The following is a 27,936-nucleotide window of genomic DNA, read 5'->3' on the forward strand; positions in this document are numbered from 1 at the left end:
AAATACGCCTTTACTTTTAAATTACTTTTTCTTATCTAAACATATGACCCCTTAATAGAAATTGATTATAATATTCTGGCGATTTTACAATTCTCGGTTCAATATGAAATATTCATTTTTCAGTTACCAACAACTAAGACTGTGAATAGGTAATATACTCTGTTCCTATGATATCAAGGGTTCTATGATATCAAGGTACTTAAATTTTCTGTGACTGCTAGTAAAAGCAACATATGATGATGCTAATATTTGTAAAACTTGAATACTAGATTCATTTTCATCTGCCAATAAATTTAATTTGGTGAATAATGAATGTATTTGGGGCAAGAAAACTATTTTATAAAACCTTCATATTTGACTACCATTTTCCTTAGTGATTTTTACACAGTCAATTAAAATATATTATAAACACATATACTGACATATAGTCTGTTCATATAGTTTTAATTTTATAGCAAGTTAACTGATGGAAGTTTTTCACAACTTAACTTGAAAATTTTGACCCATCAATCCTTCCATACTTGCTTTTTTGGGGGATTACCTTGATACCGTAGTAACCTCCTCTGAAATGACCCAAAATGGCAGGCATTGAAAATATACTAAATAATTTCATTTTTATTGGTTCTTTTGAAATATTTTTTTGAGAAACAGTTCTGGAAAATACGGAAGAGCATTAGTGCCAGGTGTATGTTTTTTATTAACTCGAAATTTCGAGTTACTAACTCGAAATTTCGACTTATTAACTCGAAATTTCGACTTACTAACTCGAAATTTCGAGTTACTTATCTCGAAATTTCGAGTTACTAACTCGAAATTTCGAGTTACTAACTCGAAATTTCGACTTACTAACTCGAAATTTCGACTTACTAACTCGAAATTTCGACTTACTTAACTCGAAATTTCGACTTATTAACTCGAAATTTCGACTTACTAACTCGAAATTTCGACTTACATTGCACGACTTTCATTGGTTGCCGGTGAAAGCAAGGATTGAATTCAATATACTTTCTTTCGTGTGTAGCTGTTGCACATTGACAGAGCACCTTTAACATTTATTTAACAGAACAATTTTATAGGGTCAAATTGTCCACACATACTGAACATATCCTTCGCTTTTTTGTGGAGGGGGGGGGGGGGGGTAAAATCACACTTTCCACATTTCTGTGTTAACCGGGTGTTTCTTATTCTTAAGCACACATACAACCATCATGTGGAGAAACAACAAGTCCAAAACCCACCCTATTGTAAACTGTGCAATATCATGTGTTAAATAAGTTTTAATTGGCGTGTATACGCCAGTTAGTCTGTCACGTTTCTTTATACTAATAATGTTTTTGTAACATTATTCATTATTAACTAATACTTTGATATTGTGTTGATAAAAGTTGATAAAAGTGATACTTGTTGTTATATATATGTTGGGAATAATATAAAAGCATCCGATTTTACAAGAAATATAGTCAGTCCAACAATTTTGACAAAGGCCTCAGCACGCCCTATTTTGGCCACGCCGCGATACTTTCCTCAGATGTCCCACACGTGAAGTATAGGATCGGTTTTTTACAGGGATGAGAAGAATATGATTAGTGAAAAGATATGTTCGAACAGATTGGATACAATACAACGTCTGAAGAACGCCTGAACGTACAAATTAAAGGAAGCCTTGTTTTTTTAGGTCCGGTGTGTACATGCCATTACTAAGTTTAAGTTAAATTTCAATAGTTTTTGTCCAGGCACCCGTTTCTCCGTCTCCATCGTTCAAAGGCACTGCATACTATATCTTATACCATCTGACTAATAACTTTGGCCATTCTTGTAATGTTAATAAGTCGAAATTTCGAGTTACTAAGTCGAAATTTCGAGATAAGTAACTCGAAATTTCGAGTTAGTAAGTCGAAATTTCGAGTTACTAAGTCGAAATTTCGAGTTAGTAAGTCGAAATTTCGAGTAAGTAAGTCGAAATTTCGAGTTAGTAAGTCGAAATTTCGAGATAAGTAATTCGAAATTTCGAGTAAGTAACTCGAAATTTCGAGATAAGTGAGTCGAAATTTCGAGTTACTAACTCGAAATTTCGAGTTAATAAAAAACATACACCTGGCACTAATGCTCTTCCGTAGGAAAAGGTTCATTTATAAGATGGAAGAAAAATCTTATTCATTTATGATTTTTATATTTAATTTTTTTTCCGATAAACGTAAGTACCTTGATATCATAGAACCCCGGGCTATACTGTACTGTACTGTCATTTGAAATTTTGAAATTACACAAATAACATCATCAAAATCAGGGATCTTTATTACAATAATATAAACCCATAATATGAAAAAGGCAAAGCCTCAAAGCGAGCTCGATGTACTTTAAAATTTAACGTGAAATAGTATGAAATAATCGCTCATTTCTATTTCAAATGCAGTGACGAGTGCTTGTGACGTCACACGTACTGTGTTAAATATGGTTCCGCCCCTGTCGTTAAATGAATAACGAGTTTTGAAAACGTTGATAAAATTTTGTTTGTTTATTTTATTTCACTCTATAATTTTTCAAGCGAAATAAAGATTATTAAAAGTGAAATAAATGTAAAACTTTAAACGTTTGTGACATTAAAATAGAGTACTTGATTTGATTGTTTTGCACGTGCTGTTTGGCGCTACATTGTGACGTCACGTAAACAATACTTTAAACGCCTGTACAGCGTTAATGACTGAATAAAAGATATTGGTGTTCGAATTCATTTTCTTAAACCATTTTCTTTCATTCTAGATAGTTTTCACAACAAAATTCGAAAAAAAAATGTTTTTATTTATCAGATTTTTCAAACAAAATGGCGTCTTCAATTTTCATTTTACATTTTCCGTTTTAAAACTGCCATTCGATATTTTATACACAGCTTCCGTTATTCTGGTTCCCTGTCCAATTTTGGTTTCCATAGACGTGCGCGGGTGACCAGTCTACACATCCGTTTTCAGTCAGAATTCCTCAGTTTTTATCGTTATCTTTAAATTCGAAAAGTTGCGATGTGTCCAATTCGGTTCTTCGGACGAAAGTTTTCAAAACCATCACTTAGCAGGTACTCGCGTTACCGTAAAGCTCGCTTTGCGAGTAGGCCCTTCGGGCCAGCTCGTCGAGCTCGCTATCAAAGTCTAATTAATATGATATATGAATATTAAATTCACCAGCTATATTTTCTTATTTTACTGTTTCAGAAGATGATTGTTAAAGATCCTGTATGTTGTGATCAAAGTGCTAAACCACACTAAATGAAATTATATATACATTGTATGTGCATAATTATGCAAATAAAACAATTTTCAAACATAGACGAATATGTTAAATATGTACTGCAAATATTTGTTCATATTATATGTAATCATAAAAATATTTGCATTCATTTCTTGTTGTAAAATTTGACTTAAAACTTTACAGTACTATATATAGACAATAGATTTTTTATTACCTCCCTTTATTTACATGAAATGTTAAATTCGGTAATATCTTTATAAATAATGCTTTTGGAACCTACAATATTGATAAATCTTAATTTGAGCATCATATAAATTTATGATTTAAAACCATAAAAATGTTGTGTTAAAGGATCTTTAAATAACTATTTTTTCCGACAATTTGATAGAGAAATATTGACTTGACATGTTTAACCTACTGTACTATACAGTACAGTATCTTTACATCTGCGCTTTTCTTTGGAAATTTTTGGTAGGATGGTGAGGAACTTGATAAGGTAAAAAGAAGTGCACTTTACATAAATCATAGGCATAATTATTTTGGGATCGTTTTTTTTAAAGGTAAGAATCTTTTTCTGTTACGTTTTGTAGGAATTATTATATAAGCAAAAGTAAATATAAACAAGTCGTGGGAAAATTGCCGCTATTTACATGTTAATTCTAGTTTTCAAGGAATAAGGAATTTATTTTCATGAATTAATTCTTTGAAAAAAAAGCCTTTTTCTTCAAATATTGTCATTTGAAGACATATTTGAAGCTTTCTTACATGATAATAAAATATCGCCCCCTTTTGAAAAAAAAATGTTATTATGATTTAACATGTTAAAATGGATGGTGACATGATTGTTAGTCGGAATGGGATTTTATTATATTAATATCTTGACCGATTTTTTTAATAGCTTAATAAGGCTGCTGAAGTTTCAATATCTTTAATGATAATTACTTCCGGGTTAAAATGTAGGGTGAACTTAGCGGGAATTTTATATAAATATGTTTTAATGGTATATTTTTTTACTTTTATAATTTATATTTAGGAGGAGGTGTTATTTGATAGAAGCTTTCTTTGATGGTACATTTTTTATACCCGTTGCATTTGTTGTGATGTCTTTGAAAAGTGTCTATAGAACCGGATAATCTTTGTTCGACATATGATCATTTAAGAACAGATCAACATTATTGCGATATTCTAGTCATTTGACAACAAATTGAACCATTTATATGTTAATCTAAGGACCAGGAAATACGATACAAATGTTAGATATTTTGACACGTTTGAAGAAGTGTAAACAGGTAAAAAGGGACCATTTTCCAAACTTAAAAATATGCCCACTTTCATTTTCAGTTTTTGGAAATTGAAGGCAATGTGTATGGGTTATTGAATATATTTATCTCATGAATGTCTATTCCCTTTGTATAAACTCATTAATACAAACAATGATAATATTTATGTTCTAATATATTCATGAACGGGCTAAGCTGACCTATGCCATGTTTAGAAAAGATGACTAGAGCTGAGTTGATTTAAACATGTTAAAGGGACTCCTCCACCAAGTTGTTTTGACACTGACAGGACTTAAAATAAAAAATTTTCGAGGTAAATTCTCAATTTGATGAAGGTCAAAATTTTAGATCAATTGTTCACTTTGCTTTTGCAGAACAACTATATAAATTGTGAAAAATGTCTCAAAATTGAAAAGTGTTTTTCACTCAAAGTGGGCTAAGAATAGCACAAAAATACCATTTTCAATTTCTTTCATAGTAAATTTCTCAATTATTTTTTTGCATAGTTTTCTGTTTTAACTGTTTAAGTGCCCAAGCAGCTCTATGTGAAAAAATTCAAATTTTATGTTTTTAGGGTTTTGAGCCTCAGTGGAGTTCCTTTAAGGAGCAAAATGACATTGATTTGCTTGTAAACAGGATGACTTTATGATAATTAACTTTTAATATTTATTTACTTTCACATTCTGTTATTTTTCATGGATGCATTTATTTTTTATGGATGCATCTTTTTGACATCTTTTCCAAGAATAGTACTTGTATGTAAGGCCCCCACGATTACATGTGTAAACGAATTGGTTCTGATTTTCATTCCTAAACGTTTATAATATTTTTTATCGTTGAAACGAAATGACCACATTGTCTTACAAAATATCTTAATTATTGCCTGTGATCATGAATTTTATCAATTCTAATATATTTATTCCAAAGTAAAAGAAAAAAATAAGGGTATTTACAACTCTCCATACAGCATCATCATGCAATAATCGCTCTAATATATTTTTGGTAAAGTTGATTTTTCTTTGATCTTTCAAAAAAACTAAATGGGATCACAATACAGAAAATGTGTGCTGACTCTCCTGTGATGAGCCCTGAACATTATTTGTACATGTATTAAATAGTTATCATTTGGCAACTCTAATACATGGTATAGTATAGTTTTTAAGCAATCTTGTAAACGTTTACAAAAAATTGTAAACGTGGGAGCCTTACTTGTAACTGATATGGATTATGATAGGTTGTCATGGTAGGGAACAAATATATTAATAGGTTTATTATCCCCGCCGAAAAGGTAGTGGGGGATATAGAATTAGTCTCTGTCTGTTCTTCCGTCCATCCGGGCATATATCGAAAAATATTTGAGATACAAAATGTATCAACATGAAACTTCATAGATGGATAGATCATATTGAGGAGTGCGGTGCACAAGAATGATAACTCTACCCTGCATAATTTTTCAGTTATTGCCCTTTGTTATTTTTTAAACTTAATTTTTGTCCAGAGCATAACTCAAAAAGCCTTTGAGATATCAACATGAAACTTCATAGATGGATAGATATCACTTAGGAGGTATGCAGTGCACAAGAATGATAACTCTACCCTTCATATTTTTTGAGTTATTGCCCTTTGTTATTTTCATACTTTTTGTCTGGAGCTTATCTCAAAAGTGTTAGAGGTATCAACTTGAAACTTCATAGGTGGATAGATCTCATTGCGGAGGAGTGCAGCACATAAGAATGATAACCTACCCTGCATTATTTTTCAGTTATTGCCTTGTTATTTTCAGCCGTCAGTATTCACATAGGTTTCAAATCTGTAATCACTTCACCCATCAGTTTTCATTACCAAAAGAATTATTCTGCTCTTCTAAATATACATTCTTCCCATGAGCAAACACATTCTGTGGGGGGTGGCCATGATTACATGGCTCTTTTACATTATAATCCAATCAGAAGTTTATCAGCTGTTCCTCTATGAATAAATAGTGCAGATTTATACAGTTAAGTGTCTTAAACCAACTCATCTGTGGACAGCTTAGCAACAGTCAACTAGTTATTTAAGCTGAGTCTGTCCAAATGGCCAACATTATTATAGAGGCAAGAGACAATAAAATTATCAAATTTCCCATTGTTATAAAAGAAGTGGGACTAAACCTTGAATATCATTTTATTAGCATTTTCTAAAGTAAAACCAATTAATTTTATCCCAAATAACAAGAAACATAGTTAAAGAAAGCTTTTTTGTTTTGAGATATTGCGGCGGGTATACCATATGAGCGGCGTCAAAACCAACATAGTGGGTTTGCGACCAGCATGGATCCAGACCAGCCTGCGCGGATGCGCAGTCTCGTCTGGATCCATGCTGGTCGCAAACGCATTACGTTGGTTTTGTCATGACATGGCCCATATAGTGTTGAGATTTTTCTGAGATATATTTCCAACAAAACAAGTGATTTTTCTCACTTAATTGGGAAGAGGCCTTAGCCTCTTGATTTGGGGAAAAATTATTGCTAAAGTTGCTAATTTTGGAAGTAAAAATGCAGGTTTAAGTTCAGATTTTTGGGAAAAACTGCATGATTTTAAAGAAAATATTTCAGTGGAGATTTTATAGCAGTGCTGGTCTGTTAGACCTGTCGATAACATTAAAACTCATACAAGCATCATATATTAGTTATGAAGGCCAGAACTACAGCAAATTATTTCATTTATGAAATATAATGATCTAGTGTTCTAGTGTATTTGCGATCCTGAATGTCTAAAATAAAAAACAAAAGTGCCTGTCAAAAACATTTCCACCATACAGAAAAATTTCTTTATTGTGATATATGACATTTGCCCCCTCAGAAAAGAAGTTAACATGGCGATAATGATAACCTTTAGATAAGAATTTAAGATTATAAGGAAAAACAGAGCATCAACCGTTTGTTAGTGTTTGATACTTTAAACAAGGTATAATATGTGAAATTAAGCCAACAAGATTAGTATTGAATTATTGAATAATTAATGAAACCTGCCACTATTACATATGTATTAAAATTCAAATGCAAACTTACACTGTGCCTGACAAAAATAATAGAAATTATTTATAAGGTAGTGAGTTTATGTTTGATTACTTTTATAAAGTTTTTGCAGGTTTAATTATGACTTTAAATAGTTTTATCCCACTATATGGTGTCAGACCTATTGGTAGATGACATTTTTACATGGCTGGCATGGCTTACATGATATATCAGATAAAAAAACTTCAGGGTTATTCAGAATTTCTTGATGTGTTTGTATAAAGGTCATTGCCATTTTTCATATTTGCAGTTTTACAGTTTACTTACATTTGTAACAGTCAATTTAAAAAATGACATATTTATGTAAATCAATAATCTTATTCAGTTAATTAATACTTTAAATCGCAAAATATTTCATCTGTTTAAACTTTTGTATTTGCATTATGTACACATGTAAGTAAAGTGTATATAAACATGTCTATAAGGGCAGTGTAGTTGTTGTTTATGTTGGATCTGTATCAAGTAGAGTTTGACATTTAAATAGTTTATCTAAGCATTTATATTGTATCAATTGTACCTGATCACATATCAGCTGGCCAAGGTTATAGCTTACAGTATTTAATATTTACATTCAAGGTTGAAATGTTATAGTAATTATGATGTTATTGTATGATTATATAACAACAAGTACAAAGTAATTAACTGTATATTAGAATCTGTATTTAGTATCATAATTGACATAATGTGGACAACTAAAATACAGATGTGTAAAAATATAAAATACCTTAAATAATATGGGTCTTCCAGTTGGCATTTTAAGTCTATATATTATTATGACAATACAGGGATAGTAGTTGCTAGAGAAGCCCAGAGTGAGCCAAAGTTGAATTATGTATAGGTTATAGGTTATATACAGAGTTTTAAGAAATTAATTTTCGAGCGAACGAAGTGACTTACAGTTAGCCCCGTCTATTCACACCGAGTGCACTATGTAAATAGGTGGAGTCCATTAAATCGGCTCATTTAACGTATTTAATACATACAGTTGAGTTACAGCACTGTATGGAAAATACTTCGGCAAAATTTAAACAAAATAGAGCGATTTCATTGGTAGACAAACTTTGGCGAACTGTAATGATAGAAAATGTTTGATTGAAAAACAAGATTAAGTATTTTTTTATCAATCACTGTGACACACATTTTATATGTCTCCTTTTATCTGTTCAGATTTGACTTTTTGGCTGCAGTACTTGTATTTATTGCAACCAATTAACCATTAATATATGAAGTGGCTTGTCCTAAACCAAACTTTAAGGATTTCCGTAATATTGTGTGTGTGTGGGGGATGTTTTTATTTTTTTGATTCAGTTTTATTTTGCTAACACTTTGTGACACTTACTTTCTTCATGACATTTCAAGCAACATGCTTTTAAAGAAATATATTAAAAACGCGAGTGAAAAAATTTAAAATATTACAGATGTGTGTATACTATAGAAAACAAGTTAATTGTTGCAACCATTTTCTAACGATTTAATATATTGTCATTACAAAAATCTGCTTAATAGTAAAGAAAAAAGCATGAGTGTGTATTTTGTTGTTTTCCAGATGTTTTATAAAGATTGACCAGCCATGGCAAGCTTGCGATCACGAGACAGTAACTTGGACAGTAACACAAAGATTTTCCTCTTATCAGGACTGGGTGATAATGTTAGGAGAGATCTTGCTAGGAAAATACATTTACTGGGCGGAAAATACTTTGACTTACAGGTGAATAAACATATATTTTTGTCTATATTATATAATTTATATTTTTATATTTCAGTCTCATCAATGATACATTAAATGTGTTTTATTTGCAATTTTTTATGTTTTCTTCATGACTTTCCTCATATTGAAGATGTCAAGCTATGTTACTTTTTCTGAATGACAGTCAATATTTCTCTGACTGTCTAGAAAATAGTAATGATTGTTTTTTGTTTTTTTTTAAATTACTGGTGTGGGTTTTGTCCATCTTTCACCTTAATCAATGGCTCCAAGTCAGTGATGGGTTCAATGAAATAATATACATGTTTGTAAATAAAAATTAAAATAATACATGCAGCCTCATTTACATTGTAAAATGTTGTCAAAATTCCATCCAGAATGTGAAATTAACATAACATGATGTGAAATCTGAAGATTTGATTTATTTTCAAATAATCCATGTTCTAAATATGACAGTATTACCTGTGTGGCAGTAGCAAAAAACATTTAAATATTTGTTTTATTTTATCATTTTAGGTAAGTAGTATGAGATATGAAAATTAAAAACATGTACAATGTACTCTGATTTAAAGTCTAAAGTGGGGGGAAAAAAAGTATGTGCTAGATTACCCATATTCACTTAATGGTGATAGCAGTGTAATGATAAGGGGAAGTAACTATTGCAGAAAGTGTAGTTTTGTGTTACAAAAACTCCTTAGAACTTGTAACACAGTAGGTCATATATATAAAATAGTCTCAATATTTCGACGGCAAGACAGACCGATTTTATAATCTGAATTCATAGATGTCTGTCTTTACAGAAGGGCGGCCATCATCTATATAAAAAAAGCCCTAAAGCGCACAATTTGTTGGGCTAATATATAAAAGAGCAAGCCATGTTCTGCCTTCATTATGTGTTGTATATACATGTATTAGGTATACACAATTAAACGTAACATCTGTCAATGAAAGTCTCAAAAAGAAGGGGAAAAAATGTAATGTGACGATATAGCTGGCTGTTCTGTCCATTATTTTAACAAATGATTGTTGTATTGTTTATAACACATGCTACTTTTATAAACAGTTTACTAATTTACTGTTACAGTATATAAAAAATAAGTGTTAAAGAATTTATTGTATTATAATTAGACATTTTATTTGCATTACTAGTAACGGCTAGTTAGAATTAACATATGTTTAATATTGTTTGACAAAGATTGTTTAGTACTGTTATAAGGGCTCAAATCTTCATTCATATTTTGTAGGATTTCAAGGCAATTTGTACACATGTTGTGTGTGGCAGACTTTCTCGTAGTGAGAAATTTCTCGGAGCATGTGCGACAGGAAAATGGGTGTTACACCCAGACTATGTACAGGACTCGTACATTGCCGGCACTTGGCTGGACGAGGAGCAGTATGAATGGTGTGACAGCCATATAACAAACAAATATCAGGGTAAATCCATCATTATAATTGTTTATATGATTAAAACAGTCAGAAAAGTAAAGAGAGGCTTTCATAAATATTTGTTCTGGTTTCATAGTTTATAATTTCTTCATGTATTTGATAGTTTTACTATTTTGTTCTGTTCTATAGGTTTCTGTTTAGTCTTTGAAATAAATATTATGTCAAAGTACTGGTCGGGGACCATCAACCGGACACTTTTTGAACATTTTTCTATACAGATTTCATAATTTCAAACCTAGAGACCTGAAAATTTGACAAAGTACAGCTAGGTTATTCTCCTAACTAACAAACTAGTTTGTTTATTTCTGACTATATTGACACTTTTATCTGAGGCCTGTCGTTGAGGGTATCAAAATTACCTAAATTGCCCACACTACAGTACCATGTGTCCGGACGGATTTGTACATTACATGATTTAATTCAGACGAAAGCTTGGGTTATTTATTATTTTTATTTTTTACATGATATACAATATATCAGCAGCAAATGCTGAAGTTTTGGATATTCTTTTGTTTACTCTGCAAATGATTATAGGTGGTATATGAGGTCAGGTATTGCACACTTGATGCCCCAACTTTCAGAATCAACATTCTTGAAATAGACACTAATATATTACCGTTTACGGATGTTGAAATAAATTTTATTAATCATATAAGAAACATGCATGTTATAATAAAGTGACTAATAGATCGAAAACCACTGAACAAAGAAAAAACACTAAATTAAGCATTTTCGGGGCCGTCCGGGTTTGATGGTTGTCCGGTTTTGGTGGTCTTAAACCAGTATGTATTAAAATGCAGATAATTGAATAATTAAATAAAATGTGTTATCTCTTGTGTTGAAAACTTATGGTAACGCGGGGGAATAATCTGTTCTGTGCATGCGCGCAAATATTAAGGCACTTAATTCAACGGTTATTACATTATCGTATAATTATAAAAAGGTTGTTTCCAAACATAGTTTATTTTAATTAGTTCAAACAGTTTTACGTTGTTGTTTTATTACAAAGAAATACAACTTTAATGCTATATCTAGAAAAGGGAAATGGGTATCGAGATAGTTCACACTGGTATTGCAGAGTTTGCTTGCAGGCCATGATTATATCTTGAAGAGTAAATCTGTAAAAACTATTATTCTATTCTTTTCTGTTTTGAAAAAAAAAACAGAAAAAAAGAATAGAAAAACCTCAACTGAATATCAAATATGTTAAATGATTTATAAAGAATCAATACGTTCATTGTGTTAATAGTGTTAATAGTGTTTTATTGCTCTTGCACCCCGTATACTGCCCTCTTAGTAACAAACATGGATGTCATGTTTATTTTTAGTGACTGCTTGGTTTTTCCCAGTGTCTTAACTTTGCCATTCATCAGTCGGAATTCCCTTGTTGATATTTAAGGATTAATTTTAATTCATGACTTAAAAATATTATGAAACACTATGTCAGGTAAATTGATTTGCCTGTACGTGATTTTTGCTCTTTTAATGTCCTACTTTAAAGACGCTTTTAATGGTCAAAATGTTATATTTCAAGTTTGGTAAAGTACTAACTTTTACATGAATTATGAACGCAAAATCAACTTGGTAAAAATTTGTTTTGTTTTTTATGGTTTTAAATGATAATTACAGCGATAAAACATCAATTTTGTCAGATGATATGAAGGATCCCAGTACCTATTAACTGGTTATAATTTGTTTTTACCATTAGTTGACATGGCACTAGCCTTTGCAGCCAGACGTTGGAGATTCATGCTAGGCGGGGTATCTGCTGCATTTACCGGTTGGAAAGTGGCTGTCATAGCAGGCGCTAAAAGGTCAAAGGTCATCAAAGGGTAACTATTTTTTTGTTGAAAATATTAAGAGTTTGTGTTATTAAAAGCAAATACATTAGAATTGGTTGTTGTTTTTTTCTGGTTTTCTAAGATGTTTCTGTTTGTTAATACTGACAACCTCTAGATGAACAAGGTACTTTCTTATATGATCTGGTTAACCGTTAGTTTGATTTGTTGCTGAAGACTGGTTGCTATATAATAATTTAATTCTACAATTATTAGTGCCACTCTTAATTAAGTGTTTATGATAAATTAACATAGAAAATGTTTGTATTTATTTATGCAAAATAGCTTAACTATAGTATGATTAAAATTGTTTTTACATACTGATGTTTTTATAAAAATTATTTTTATATTTTGTCACATTTTTATTTGAATATTGACTTGTACTATATCATGAGCTTCAAAGTAGACATGTTTTCCATTGGAAGTGCCAATTTCATCTATTTTAAGCATGTACTGATAAAACAAAAACAGTGATAATGAGAGAAACAGGGTTAATTTGTTAAAGATCATGTTGCAAGACAGATTATTTACAGGGCATTGTCCTAACATTTTCTGGTATTATAATCAAGTTTTAGATGTTGACGTTTTGTTAACGTCTAGATACATAGTTATTTTTACCAGGACATTTCATTGGTTAAATGAAGAAAACTCATGTAGCTTTTTGGTTTTTACTCTAAACAGATTAACTTTGGGCATCGCTTTGAATTTTTTTAGTTTAAAAGAAGTTTTTTTAGGCAAATGTAAATGTAGGTACTGGTAAGTATTTGACGAAAAAAGGAAAAGAAAAAACAATGTTAAAATTTAAAAATATAGAACTGTTTAAAAGGTAGAAAAATAAAAACTGTGAAAAATTGAACTGTGTTTACTTGATTTAAAATTAGAAATAAAAGAAAAAATAAAAATAAAATGAAACTAAATGAACTTGTGATGGAAAAAGGAAATTGCCATAGGTTGCTACATTAAGTGGTCTCAGAAACGGATTCTTGTTCTGGATAATTGTGAAGTAAAATGTATAAAACAGGATTAAATATAAAAAAAATAAAGGAGTAGTGCAGCATATTTAAAAAACAAAAAAAACAACATATATGGATTAATTAGTAACATTCTTCATCATGAAAGTTCTCAGTTACATTTATAAATATTGAAGGGTAAAAAAAAAAATGCTTAACAAATGAACAACAAAGAAAAACATTCAGCATTTTATATAAAAAAGAAGACATAAAAAATAATCAGGCAAATGGATTAGGGATTTTCCTAGATCATATTTCTACAAGATAGTCTGAGTAATAAAAGTAGTTCAGATTTCATGAATAAAGTTTCAGTGTCATCATGAGAGTTGGAACACTGGTTAGGATCAGTTGTTAATTGGGCGTTGAAATTACATGTCATTAACTGGACCAGGCCACTGATAAAATTCTCATTTAAACTGTAATTAACAGAAAATTGTTCTGTGAGAGGAAATGATAATCATTATGTTATTGTTATAAGATAACAGAAAAAAAAAGATAAAAGAGGTTGGTCAAAAAGTATCTTAATGTTGAAAAAAGGGGAAAGAAAGAGTAAAGGCCTCAACAGACGGTAGGATTTTGAAGTACAACACCAATTAAAACTAAGATGTACAGACAAATCATAATGTGTGAAGGCTACTATTTCTTGATTTCGGAAACCTTATGTCTAGATGTAAGGGATAGGACATGTTCTATTTTGAAAATCTTGTACCGATTTTTACAGACCTCCCACAATGACAAGTAACAGATAACCAAATTATCTCCTGATAATGGGTGTAATGAATGAAATTCCAGAACAATTAGGGCTAAAAGGTAAACATAGTAGTAAGATGGGGTAAAAATGATGTTGAAAAACTGTTCAGGAGACCCAAAGTTGTGTTATGTTCGAATCCCAAATTATTCCGAAAATGATTATGTCACGGTATTGAATTGTTCTCTAATTAAGGGAGGGGAGGTAGTTTGTAGGCGGCAGCAGAGCCGCAGTACGGTATTCCGAGGGTCCCAGGTTTGAGTCTCGGTCAGGCTTCACATTAAAAAAATATATATATATATATTTTAAATGAAGGTGTTTCAATCATTACTCATGGCGAAAAAAGTATTTAGTGAGTAAAGTATGTAAAGGATCAATGTAAAGGGATCCTTTTTAGGGGAAACCTCAGATGATTCTTACAGTGTAGAATTACCGTCTGAATGCAAGTGTTGTATAGCTTTGAAAATTATCTCTATAATTAGTGCTGTACAACTAAATCCTACCGTCTGTTGAGGCCTTAACATGAAAATAAAAGGGAGAGTTTTACTTAATTACTTCTATTATTATCTTTATTATTTTGTCTATCAGTCTTGAATCTATACTTTATGCAAAGTAATTGTCCTTTTATTTAATAGACTTTAAATCTAATGTAGGAGACCCTTTAACTTTGGAATCATTTTATTGGAACTATTTTCTATAATTTCAGGAAAGTCACACCATCTAGAGGCTGTTTCTTTATCTTTAATACCTGTTTCCAGGTTTTCATGTGAAATTATCCAAATAAATCAATAGAAATTTCAATAAAAAATGAATTATCAAGAAAAAATGAATGATTACTATTGTTAGTTTTGTCTTGTGGCTGTGTGAAGTTAATTAAAATATTTCCTTCTATTCTATACAGTTTGTTAGTGTCTGGTGGGGCTGATGTGCTACAGTTGAGAATTCCTGTGAGGAACCCTGCTAAAGTTGCTGACACTCTAGGCTATATATTTGTTAGCGAACATAATGCAAAGTCTTTTATCCATCTTATCGACTATGGAGTTTTGTGTATCAAACCAGAGTTTATAGGAGATTTTCTGATAAAAGTAAGTATAGTTGATACATATATTGACTTTATGATACAGGGTATTGCTTCATTAGTTTTGAACTATCACCATCACTAGTTAATTGTGGCAAAATGTCTTCTGGAAATTTTAAGCAATGGAAGCTTTATATGAAATGAAAGAAATGAAAGAAATAGAACTAGTATTGGAATGTGTCAAAATGATCATAGGTGAATGTCGCATGGCCATGACTTACACTATACCCCCGTTCCCCCTCTACAACCCAAAACCCTTTAAACATCATCCAAACATCATAAGTATTGACAAAAATAAATTTTATGAAAAAAAATTTTTTATGACTCTAAAAAATTATAAAGGTATTTTACTCTACTTTCATTTTGCATAGAAATATCGCTAGCATCTCAATTATCAGCGCATATATTCATCAATTTTTCACCAATCTTAACAATCTTGGTGTCAAATCTTAGATAAATAAATACTCTTTAAGAAAACAACACTGGCACCTTCGCTGATTATACGTAGCAAAAAATTTTCAAGCCCAAACTGTCAACAAATGAAACTCGGAAGAGATCTGATTGCACTGTTTCGGTAAAACTCTCACGAGTAAAACACACTAAATTCACAGTGAATGAATATTTCTTTGTATTGCGTATTTAAATATGATAAATTAAATTATTATTTGTAATAATTGTTCAATCAAAGCATCATATGAAATTATAACGCACCTTTTTTCCTATATGTCAAATTCTCAATCCAAAATGAAAGTAAAATGGTGCAGCAGATTGTTTTCAAATGGAGTATTTTCATTGGTCACATGAAAACCTCAGATAAATGAAAAAACTTAAAGGGAAACAAATCTGCTGTGAAAATGATTATACTGTTTTATATTTTGAATTTTGATATTGCAGATATACCATTTTGTTTGCAGTAAAGAAAATCAGAGTCTTATTTATAAGGGTTTAGAAACTACTTTTGTATGACTTAAATAGTAAATACTGTCAAAAAATAAATTACATTGCTGTCCATTTACAAACATGATTCTTCCTTGATTAATTGAGAGAAGATTATGATTTTCATTACAGCATTATTATTACAGACTTTTTATTTAAAACATCTAAGTACATTGAGTGTGAAAAGTAAATCATTTTAAAAATTCAAAGAAAACTTTTATATTCAACTGTAGGATCCCCAGCCAGACCCTATGGACTACCTGGTACAAGTTAACAGTATAGAGGAACCACTAAGTCAAGAGTCTTTCCTGATGTCATCACAGAATCTAGGTACTTTAAGTGACCAAGGTAACTTAAACATTTACCTGCTAAATTTGTGCAATAGATTTACCCACCTTTGAATTCTGGACAGTCCATTGAAAGTAAGAGGAATCTCAATATTGAAATACTGAAATTGAGGGGTGTCTTTGGTCCAGTGGATAAGGTTGTTGACTTTAAACCACTAGCCCCTTGTCACTATGGATTCAAATCTTGCCAGTGTCACCGACAAGACACCAGCGAAAATACAGTCAAACGTGTATTAAGCGACCGCGCAAGGGAAACACCCAAAACGGTCGCTTAATGAAACGGTCTCTTAAGACAGTCAGCATGATAATTATAAAGTCAAAATTTATAAATGACATCTTTCTTATGAAGTGGGAATGTTTTTCAACTTCATTTTTATATAAATGTTGAAAAATTAGTACGCTCCGATAATCTAAATGGATGCAAATGTAAAAATTAACTTTCTGATATTTATTGACAAATTACGTACATGTTTGACATTTTTTCCAAAGTTTTTTAACTTCTCCGTTGTTTTTCCTTGTCTCCAACACGAAAACCCTTTTAGTGAAGATGTTTTCTGTTGTGCATTTTTTTTCATTTGAAATAAACAAACTACATCTAATTGTTACGATTAATTTAATTGCTGATCAAGTTCAAGGTCAATTCAATGCAGTCTAAATGTCAACAAGCGAAGCGTATATACCATCTCAGTAGGGGCGGAGCGTTGCATTGTTTATCCAATATTATTTGATAATACACGTCACGGGTATACTTAACTTCATTTGCATACGCTAAAATGGTTTGGGAAATAAGGTTTTTCACACGTTTATTTGTTGTGTTTTGATTGTTGACACTTGTGACATTACGAAGTGGTATTCTCTAAAAACACAATTACTTGACAGGTAAAAGTGGTCATATAATGAAAAGATTGATCTCAATTAGGTGACTAATTAGCGGTCGCTGGTCGCGTTGAGCAAAAGTCGCTTAATACATTAAAGATATAGAGAGAAAATGATCGGGAGGAATTTAAAGTGGTCGTTTAAGACAAAAGTCGCTTAATACACGTGGTCGCATGGGCAAGTTAGACTGTACAGAAAACATGTTTATCTACAGTGAAAATACAGAAAATATGCTTCATTGCAGTGAAAATATAGAAAATAAAAATACACATTTTATTTCATCAATATTTCTCAATATTTCATTTATAAGTATATAATAAACAAATCATATAAATGTAACTTAGTGGAATTGAGAATGAATTATTATTAGACACCATGACTGAGATATTTATTTTAAATTTTAGACTCACCTATACCCCAGTCACCTTCTTCCTCTAACAGCATGAACACTCCATGCAAAGAAAGGGCAATAACACCTAGTTCATCTACAGAAAAGTTTCAGTCACACACAGCAATGTCTAAAAGGTCAAAGTCAACAAGTAGACCAGTATCAAAACTAGTAGATGACATAACAGATTTGATAGTGATAGAGGAACAGTCAAGTTCATTAAATAAAACAAAACATGTAGGTGATCAAAGTGTTGGTGATCATGATAATGTGGAAGTAATTGATCTGACTGACAGTTCCGAAGACTCTGATGTAAACATTAAAGCAGGCATTACTGAGAAAGATAGCACAAAAAATTCAGTACTAGATGATGACCTCGAAGTGAGGAAATCAAAAAGAAATGTTGTGAAAAAATCTCCAGCTTGGAAAAGTTTAATGCCTAGAAGAAGGACAATGTCAAAGCCAGATGAAATTAAGGAAGAGCCTGTTGAAAATGATAAATCGAAAGACAATGTGCTCAATAAATCAAAAGACAACATGGTCAAAACTTCTACTAGTGCAGCAAGTAGTTCAACAGTAAAACGAAACTTGCTGGACAGCATGGCAGAACAGCCTGTTAGAACTAGTACACCTGCTAAAACACTTACTAAAAGTAAGACACTGTCTAAAACACCAAGTAAGTTACTCTTGTCATTTTAATAATAGTACAATAAATTGTTATAAAAAGTAATAATACATAGAAAAGGTTAGTTGTATAGCTAGTTACAATCACATAATTTCGACTATTATAAATGTAGGCCTTATGATATTTTTTGAAAGTTGGTGAACTATCATTGTATGTATCCCTGTATATGAGGGAGTAAATCATTCATTAAGTTACCTAATGGATTTTATTATCCCCTATCAAAGCCAGAGGATGTAGATTTGGTGTTGTCCATCTGGCATGTCCATCTGTCGTAATATTTATCTAAAAGTATTATAGGTATTAACATTAAAATGTCATTAAAGCTACCTCCAGATGAGTCAAAATATTTCAATAAAATAAAACTTGAGAAAAATGTACTTATATGTAAGGAAATGTAAAAAGTTTTAAGATTCAAGTAATATTTTACACATTATGTGCGATTAATGACTGATTTTTCAGTATTTACAACTATATTTCTACTGCGTTACTAACGCAGTAAAGGCTATTTATGCATATTTTGACCACCTTTTGGTAATTTACGTTGTTTGTAAGTGCAATTGATAATGTGTAAATTGCTTCCTTTTGGTTACTTCACAATATTACACGTTTAAATACATTTTCAAAATTTCCATGAAAATAAGCATAAATCTGGAGGCGTGCTGCTTTAAAGAGTGATATAAGGGCATGGCAAGGAACAGTGCTTCATAGGAGCACAGCATTTGAATATAAGATTTATGCTCTAAGGTACATAGTAATAAGATATCAGTTCAATGAATTTGCTTGTTTTACCTATGTAAGATATGTCATAGAAAAACAGCTACTGTAACCCAATTTATATTCGCGAATACAAATGTTCGCGTTTTGCCGAGGTCGGACATATTCGCGAATATTAATTTCCGCGTTTTCTCGATTTCCGAATAAAAAAATTCGCGGATTGGAAAGTCCGATGGGGCCATAAAATCCACTAGCCGACTATTAATCTTAAATAATTGAGGTCATTATTAGTGTCTAAAATGGGATTAACAATACGCTAGCCTTATATATTGTATTGGTAAGTGAATTGTGATCACAATTCAGCAAAACATTTTCTCTATATTTTTTATTTATATGTGTACATGTACGCATCGTTCGTCTTCATTTCTAAACATGTCGTTAAATGAGTGGGTATCACACTATTATACTTTGTTTTTCTCGACTAATAGTTTTCTTTCGTCCGTTCCCTTCAGACGTGTGAAAAACACAAACTAGACGATAATTGCTCAGAAGCGCGTGTCATAATGATGATTATGTTTGTAACATGTTTAGCTGTTTTTATAAAGTTAATCTATTTCGGGTGTTGATTGACTTATGTCCAAAATGAGTGAATTATACGTTCTTTATAAATATTCGAACACTGTATCAATTCATTATGACTTTAAATGTAAATGAAATAGTGATTGCTATATTGACATAGAGTTCTTTTGATATTTATAAAATAGTAGTAGTTTACTTAGTTTGTATTTTTATTGCTTTATGGCAATATTCATAACAATTCATAACTTCCTAACAGGTGCCCGTAAAATTCGAATATATCCGGTCAAGTAGCTTTGCATGAACAACGTCTAAAATAAAAATTTCTCACCCAATTTATTCGCGAAATCGTGCGGACTTATTCGCGCAAACAAATATTCGCGCTTTGATGCCATCCGCGAATAAAGCGAATATTAATTGGTCGCGAATATTCGTTGGGTTACAGTATTATAAGATAGATTGAATATTTCAGGTATAACACAGTTCTTCAAACAGGTTACTACACAGGATTCTCCTGTAGCATGTAAAAGCTTGAAGTTAGAAACATCTGACGTTCTAAGTCAACCAACATGTGATAAAATTTCTAGTATTAGTTGTGATAAAATTGTAGAAAGGAAAGAGGGATCTGATAGTAAAAATGTTGAATGTTCAAGTGATGTGGTAGAACCTGTAAACCATTCTGTTAGCATAGGATCAAAACAGGTTACCCAGTCTGGAAACAGAGTGACAGATATGCAAGTTAAAGGGAAAGAACTGAAAGAAAATACAAAGAAAGTAGAGTTTAGTAAGAACAAGGAATGCAAGAACAAGGTTGTTAAATCAAGCCGAGAACATAATGTAACCAGAGAGAACCAGTCTGCAAGAAAACAAAAACCAGATGGTAAAGGTGATAGGAAACGGAAATCTACAGATTTGGAAACAGGTATTTGTTATGTTAATTTATCACATAACATTATGCGACTTCATAAAAATGGTATTGCACGGCCTTGCATATATATTTTGGCGTGACTTCATTTACGTTATATAAACATAGCATTAAGACGCGCTAAATGTTAGTGTTATATGGTGTGAATGAAAAATTACCTTTTTTTCACTTTAAACAGTTTTTATTTTTGGCATACGATAAATTGAATATTAAATTTGTGCAAGTTCATAGGCTCACCATAATATAATTATATTCAACTTGTTCAATAAATTCAGTATTGAACTTACTCTTATTCAATATCTTCTATTTATTTGCAATTTTGATTTCAATTATGAAACATTGACTGTGATATATAGAAACTAACAAAAAAAACATTCCCACATACATGTATCAGGACTTTCATTATATAGAAAGAAGCTGGAATCTCTTGAATTCTTTTAAATGGGCAGGTACATGAGTTGAACAATTCCATATATTGGGTTTAGTGACCAGAAAGAAATTAAGTGACTCATAACTTGTTAAAGTAGAGACAAAATTTTGCCTGTAGGAGACATATATACTGGCATGATGTAACTTCATGTGCTCATGTACCCTAAATGTCAATTATTTCCCTAAATCAAGTGCCCAAACCCACATGTTTATGTCACACCACGAAATCACATTTTCATAAGGTTGAAAGACAATAGTAAGTGTCCATTCTGACAAAGAGACGCAACTTTGAGGTGGGGATTTTCTTTGAAAATGTTTGTGAAAGTGGTGGCTCCAAAAGATATAACAGGGGCTGGTAAATTACATAAATTCAGTAATGTATAGACAAACATCCTTGTGAATGGATAGTTATTTATTTAACTTAAATACACTGTGTTTCGGTAGGCAGTGTTATGTCAGTATTCTTAAATAAATATTTGATACAATACATATTCATTCTTAGAAGGCACTACGATTGATGGTCCATCAGAAAAGAAAAGAATAACAAGGTCATCACCAGCAAAGAATAAAGACATTTCATTGGTTGGGAGTCCAGACTCATCGCCTAGTATTCATGGTTTAACTACAATTCTGTTATCTCCATCAAAGAAGAAATCAGTGGTGACTGGGCAACAAACAACATCTGAAAATCCCATAGCAACTTCAGGCATTCAGAGAACATCATCAGATCACAGTGAAAACAAAGGTAAGGGTACAGTAAATTTTGTTCCTTCTTTATCCGTTTGATCACTGAAAGTCTTTTTAATGACATAACAAGAATGATTCTATTAAGGGTAGTTACAGTGTGCTGTAAAGGTAGCAGGTCATTTTTCAAATTGTGATGAATATTGTTGATGAATTGTTCTTCAACAAACAACAAAAAAAAAACAAAAAAAACCCAAACAAAAAAGAAGAAGCAGCCCTATTGAATTAATGGAGCACAATATAAGAAGGTTCTTTATTTATGACGATAATAAAAAAAGCCAGCTACCATTATCCACTATATGCCAAGACAAGTTTACAAGAACAATTCTCATCATTTTGGTTCCAAGACAACTAAAAAATGTTTTTGCTTGTTTTTGCTTGCAATGACATGTATGGTGTGATGTTGAAAACAAGTATGGAGGATAATTCTGGTCACTAGATTATTTAAATGTGTACTATCAATACTTTACAGATAGGAAGTTAGAAAATGGGAGGAAGAGAAAATCTGAAGATGCAGAGCTAGAGTATGTGCTGACTCACATCAAGAGAAAAAAGGTTGGTAGTTTTGTTTGTATTGTTTTTCTGTTTATAAACACTCTGTGATTATATTATTACAATATACAACGATGTGCAACATGTATCTACCATGTAACTTCATGAAATTCCAGCTGATAAAATGTATTCTCTGCCAATAGACGTTATCCGGAACTCGGCAAATGTGGGTTTTTTCCCGGCTAATATGTAGGTACAAACTAACTTTTACCGCTATAGCTTCATGGTTGACTATCCATCACAATGGATAAGTCATCCACTGTTTCGCTTTATCTGTAAAAAGTTTGTTTGTACCTACAGATTAGCTGGGTAAACCCCAAATATTCTTAATTCTGGAGTAAGTCTATTTAATGGGACTCTTAAATAGTTTTGGAAATGTGTCTTAAGAATTATAAAGCAGAATTCTCAACAGGATTGTTGGCTAAAAAGCAGTGTTTTAAACCTTGCTTGCATGTTTATCTATACTATATGTAGCTATTTTAGCTTTTGATATTTTTTTTATGATTGTGTGTAATGATTTTTTTTTTTCAGATGGGCTTCACTGACTGGTGTCCCCCTTCTTTGATAGTGAATTTAAGAGAAACTGAGGTATATATTTAAGGTTATCTTACTGTAATGCTTTCCTGCCAAAACAATTCCTACATCGGCCAGTATCATAAATCATTAATCTTTCATCTTCAGAATGTTATTTTTCACAATCTTTGGTATTCAATAATTTTTAACCATTCATAACAGGAATTTAGTACAAAGGGATAAAGGATGAGTGATTGTAAATAATGTAATGCCCAAGATTTTGAAAATATAACGTTCCGGAAATAACCGATTTGCTACAATATTGACCTATGTTAGATTTTTTTGGTGAGAAAGCATTACAGTAAGACTACCTTAACTATCTGATTGAGAAATGTAAATATTAGTACAATGTTTATTATAAAAAAAATTTTTTTTGAAATATTACAATTTGCTTGTACTATAAACATAAGCTCATGTTTGTGTAGACAATTTACAAAAGCTATAACTGTACAGCAAACATGTTCTCTTTTACCATTTGATATTAGTATGCAATAACTTTTATTAAATTATTATCAGAAAAAAAGTGTATAGTTTTATGTATATAAAATTGAAGTCATTTATAGCACTATATACATAAATGTTCCATGTGTTTGCAAAATTTCAGATATTCGCACATTCGGTGTTTCCAGAATAATTATTCTAATTGTAAAATATGACCCAAAATTGAAAAGCATTGCTATGCTTTTAACTCAAATCCGGCTAAGAATAGTACAAATATATGATTTTAAATTTGTTTCTTGAATTTATTACGCATATGTTTCTGTTTTAAGTGCCCCAGCTGATCTATGTAAGATTTTCAAATTTTATGTTTTTATGCTTTTGGACCTCAGTGGAGTTTCTTTTAATGGTGCAAATGTTATTTAAAGTTCATATGAAACAAAAACATTATGAAATTGAATTCATGAAATATTGTCAGTACTTATATTATGACACTCATATCTTGTGGCATAGAGACAGTACATTTGCACCCATTATATAGCAAATCAAACATGGCCAGACTGTTTCCACAAGTATTGCTTTGTGCTCAGTGTTAGCATTCTATATTCAAAACCATAAACTTTTAATTTATACAGGTCCAAATTCAATGTGCATAAAGAACTAGCACATAATATAAATTGACTAGGGTAATGGTTTAAATTTTTATCTATTCTTTACTTCCTCAGGGGGGTCTGTGACTCAGGGGGGTCTGTGGCAGAGTGGTTAAAGTCCCACTGCTGTGCGATTAAATCCTGCCAGGGTTATTGCATTCTTACATGCGGGAGTATGAAGCTAGATTAGGAAATGTCAGTGGTTCTACTTAATAACATGCTTGTTCCTGAAATAATGCACCAAGGGACACCTAGGGTCTTCATCCACCAGTAAAGCTGAAAAAACTCCCATATGACGTTTAAATGTTGTATAATTCAACAAAAATCCCATTGCTTGTGTAAATGACTTGCCCTGCTTTAAATCAGTAACTGTTCATTGTTAGTGGAAGTGGATTTCAATGTTAAAATAATCTGATTAAGCAGCCAGTAATGATAGGTACTGTTTATACTTTGCAGAGAGTGACTCTATACTTGTAGGTAGGTAGCATAGTTAAATCATTTTAATTGATACTTAATACTTAATATTTTCAATCAGGATGTACCCGACTTGGTGATGATGCCGACTACAACCACAGAAATATTCATGGCCACATTAGAGGATGGTTTTACATTTGAAGCACTAGAATATTTAGAGTCACAGGTCACGTTCAAGTATTATCCCCAGTCAGATAGCATCAGTCAGATAATGAGAAATGTTCTCCTGGTATGTCATTTGGTTACTTTAATGGAAGAGGCATGTACTTTTTGAAGTTAAATCTAATCGTATTTAAAACAAGACAGTTTGACAGTTCAAAGCAGAAGACTTTGTTAATTAAATCACAAAGGTGCTATGTAAAGCATATAACAGTAGATATGTTAGTAAGAATGTGAAAAGTTATCTTTCCTTCATAGAGAGTTTTATAAAAACACATTGTATAATGTTAACTAAGAAAAATTAATGAAATTCATTATTAATGAAAGAAGTCTTTATTCTAGAAAACAGAGGACGAGACTCTTTGTAACCGGTCATACAATATTCTGTTACACATGTTGATGGTAAATCCTCCAGTTACAGTATCATTACAACAGGTATATTTACGTGCTCTGGCAGGATGTAAGATAGAGGAAGATTGTCAGATAGGGGCGGAGTGGAACTTTATCCACCAATGTATAAGGTATGTCTTAATAATTAAAGCAGAAAGTTTTTTTAAATAAAATTTTCTCAACTAAAGCATTTTCTTAGCATATATCAAATGTGATAAAGTACATATACTTTAAATAAATATCGAGCGTTTTTAGTTATCTAACTTTTACATTGTTTACTATATCATGTCTTTGTCCTGCTTTTTGACCCTTCGCCAGCTGGCGGTGACTGAATTTACCCATGCCACTAGTGCAGACCTAGATCAGCCGGATTATTAGCCGTCCAATCATGAACTGCACTGTTTGCTACTCGGTCAGTACTTACTTTGAAATTTTTTTGTAAAATGATGAAAAAGTTTATTTCAGATTTTTAAGAATTAATTAACATTTTTCTTTTTTGGAACTATTCTTTATTAACTGAATGTCTCAGTATCATGTGTTTTAAGATGTGATAAGTTATGGTTAAGAAACTGAAGCTTTAACATACAGTCCTTTGGCTGTAAGCTTAAACGAGCAGTCCTTTGGCTGTAAGCTTAAACGAGCAGTCCTTTGGCTGGAAGCTTAAACGAGAAGTCCTTTGACTTTTAGCTTAAACGAGCAGTCCTTTGGCTGTAAGCTTAAACGAGCAGTCCTTTGACTTTTAGCTTAAACGAGCAGTCCTTTGGCTGTAAGCTTAAACGAGCAGTCCTTTGGCTGTAAGCTTAAACGAGCAGTCCTTTGGCTGTAAGCTTAAATGAGCAGTCCTTTGGCTGTAAGCTTAAACAAGCAGTCCTTTGGCTGGAAGCATAAACGAGCAGTCCTTTGGCTGTAAGCTTAAATGAGCAGTCCTTTGGCTGTAAGCTTAAACGAGCAGTCCTTTGGCTGTAAGCTTAAATGAGCAGTTCTTTGGCTGTAAGCTTAAACGAGCAGTCCTTTGGCTGTAAGCTTAAACGAGCAGTCCTTTGGCTGTAAGCTTAAACAAGCAGTCCTTTGGCTGTAAGCTTAAATATACATTCTTTTAGCTACATGCAGACATTTAAACTAAACTTTCGATTTTGTCAGGTATTAGAACTGTTTTAAATGTAATAATTTGTTTATCTTTTGCAGTGAAATATTAACAAGTGATGATGCTGTAATCAAAAGGAACAACAGATTATTGTTCAAGTTTATTATACAGTTATTACAGTACAATCTTCAACATATCCAGTAAGTTTTTGTTGAAACTGTTACTTAATAGAGAGCTTGTTAGTCCCCTACCAGTTTAACCTTTAGGTTTACCCTCCGTCCGTCTGTCCATCCGTCTGTCCGGACATTCCTCTATCGGTCTGTCAGTCCGCACTCACAGGACAGTAATTATGTGGCTAGAGGGACAATAGGTAACTGTACTTTGTCTTTGATGTCATTCATTCCGTAATGCTTTTATGTGGCTATTTTCTTTTATGTGGCTAAAAAGAACAATAGAGAGAACAATAGAGTAGCCACATTATTACTCTCCTGTTAGAACGTCCGTCAGTCCGTCCGTCCACAAAACTGGATCCTGCGATAACGCAAAAAGTACTAAAAATATTTTTATGAAACTTGGATAGATGGCAGTATGGAGATTATGCATGTGTTTTTCTTTTGTTCCTATGTTGAAAATTCTGGTTGCTATGGCAACAAATAGTCTGAAAATATGGCAAATTTAACACATAAACTGGATCCAGTGATAACTCAAAAAGTACTGAAAATATTTTTATGAAACTTGGTATATGGGTAGATGGCAGTTTGGAGATTATGCACATCTTTTTCTTTTCTTCCTATGTTGAAAATTCTGGTTGCTATGGCAACAAATAGCCTGAATTTCAAGATTTCTGATTTAAATTTTTTTAGCTTTTTCACTATAAGTTCTTTATTTCTTAAGGTGTTTACTTCAAACTTTAAATATAAGTTTCTGGTCATCAACCACATCATATGTGACAAGGTTTACAACTCTAGCACAAAAATTATCAGAATTATCTCCCGTGAACTTAGAATTTTTATGAAAAAAAATGTTGTCTTTTTTAAATAACTTCTTTATTTCCTAATGTATCTACTTCAAACTTCATATATATGTTTCTTATTATCACTCAACATTTTTGAGAAGGTTAAATACTCTAGCAAGACTATTTCCAGAATTATGTCCCCCTTGAACTTAGATTTTTTCCGAGAAATTGGTATTTTTTACTCCAACTTCTTCATTATAGGATTTACTTTAAAATAGCACATCGTAATAATTTGACAAGGTTGTATTAACATAATTTCCTTACTAGGCAGGGAAACTTAACACATTACTGTGATACAGACAAACTTAGAACTCAAAAGATTTAAGTTCATTCATGTCATTCATTCACTGGTAAAATTGAATGACCAATGGCCCATCAGAATGTTGCTGGGGTCCTAACTGGTAGGGGACTTATGGATTGCTTGCAATACTATGATAGTTGCTTGTTCATTTTCATATTGTATTTTACATAGCAAAGGCATTAGAAATGTTATACAGATAACAGCAATATTTTCCAACAGATTTTCTTATTTTCTCTTAGAATGCCAAACATACATGAATCCCTTGCCCTGGTTTGAATTT

General features: G+C 31.8%; 1 protein-coding gene across 2 annotated transcripts in view; it reads left to right on the forward strand.

Moving 5' to 3' along the window:
- Nucleotides 1-4,188: 4,188 nt before the first annotated feature.
- The window catches only part of LOC132753614 (uncharacterized), a 41,072-nt gene continuing 17,324 nt past the window's right edge, over nt 4,189-27,936 (forward strand). The window contains exons 1-14 of one of the 2 annotated variants that reach the window (XM_060744103.1): nt 4,189-4,240; nt 9,122-9,283; nt 10,525-10,714; nt 12,435-12,558; nt 15,224-15,407; nt 16,570-16,684; nt 17,964-18,623; nt 20,395-20,844; nt 21,779-22,021; nt 22,493-22,575; nt 23,104-23,160; nt 24,769-24,936; nt 25,209-25,387; nt 26,442-26,540. In XM_060744103.1, coding sequence (XP_060600086.1) covers nt 9,146-9,283; nt 10,525-10,714; nt 12,435-12,558; nt 15,224-15,407; nt 16,570-16,684; nt 17,964-18,623; nt 20,395-20,844; nt 21,779-22,021; nt 22,493-22,575; nt 23,104-23,160; nt 24,769-24,936; nt 25,209-25,387; nt 26,442-26,540 — 2,690 coding nt within the window. In that variant the 5' untranslated portion in view covers nt 4,189-4,240; nt 9,122-9,145. The remainder of the gene's footprint in view (nt 4,241-9,121; nt 9,284-10,524; nt 10,715-12,434; nt 12,559-15,223; nt 15,408-16,569; nt 16,685-17,963; nt 18,624-20,394; nt 20,845-21,778; nt 22,022-22,492; nt 22,576-23,103; nt 23,161-24,768; nt 24,937-25,208; nt 25,388-26,441; nt 26,541-27,936) is intronic. The other variant, XM_060744104.1, reaches the window with a different exon arrangement.

The sequence above is a fragment of the Ruditapes philippinarum genome, unplaced genomic scaffold, assembly GCF_026571515.1.
Source record: "Ruditapes philippinarum isolate M1 unplaced genomic scaffold, ASM2657151v2 ctg1246_1_1_1_1, whole genome shotgun sequence".
NCBI classification, from domain to species: Eukaryota; Metazoa; Mollusca; class Bivalvia; order Venerida; family Veneridae; genus Ruditapes; species Ruditapes philippinarum.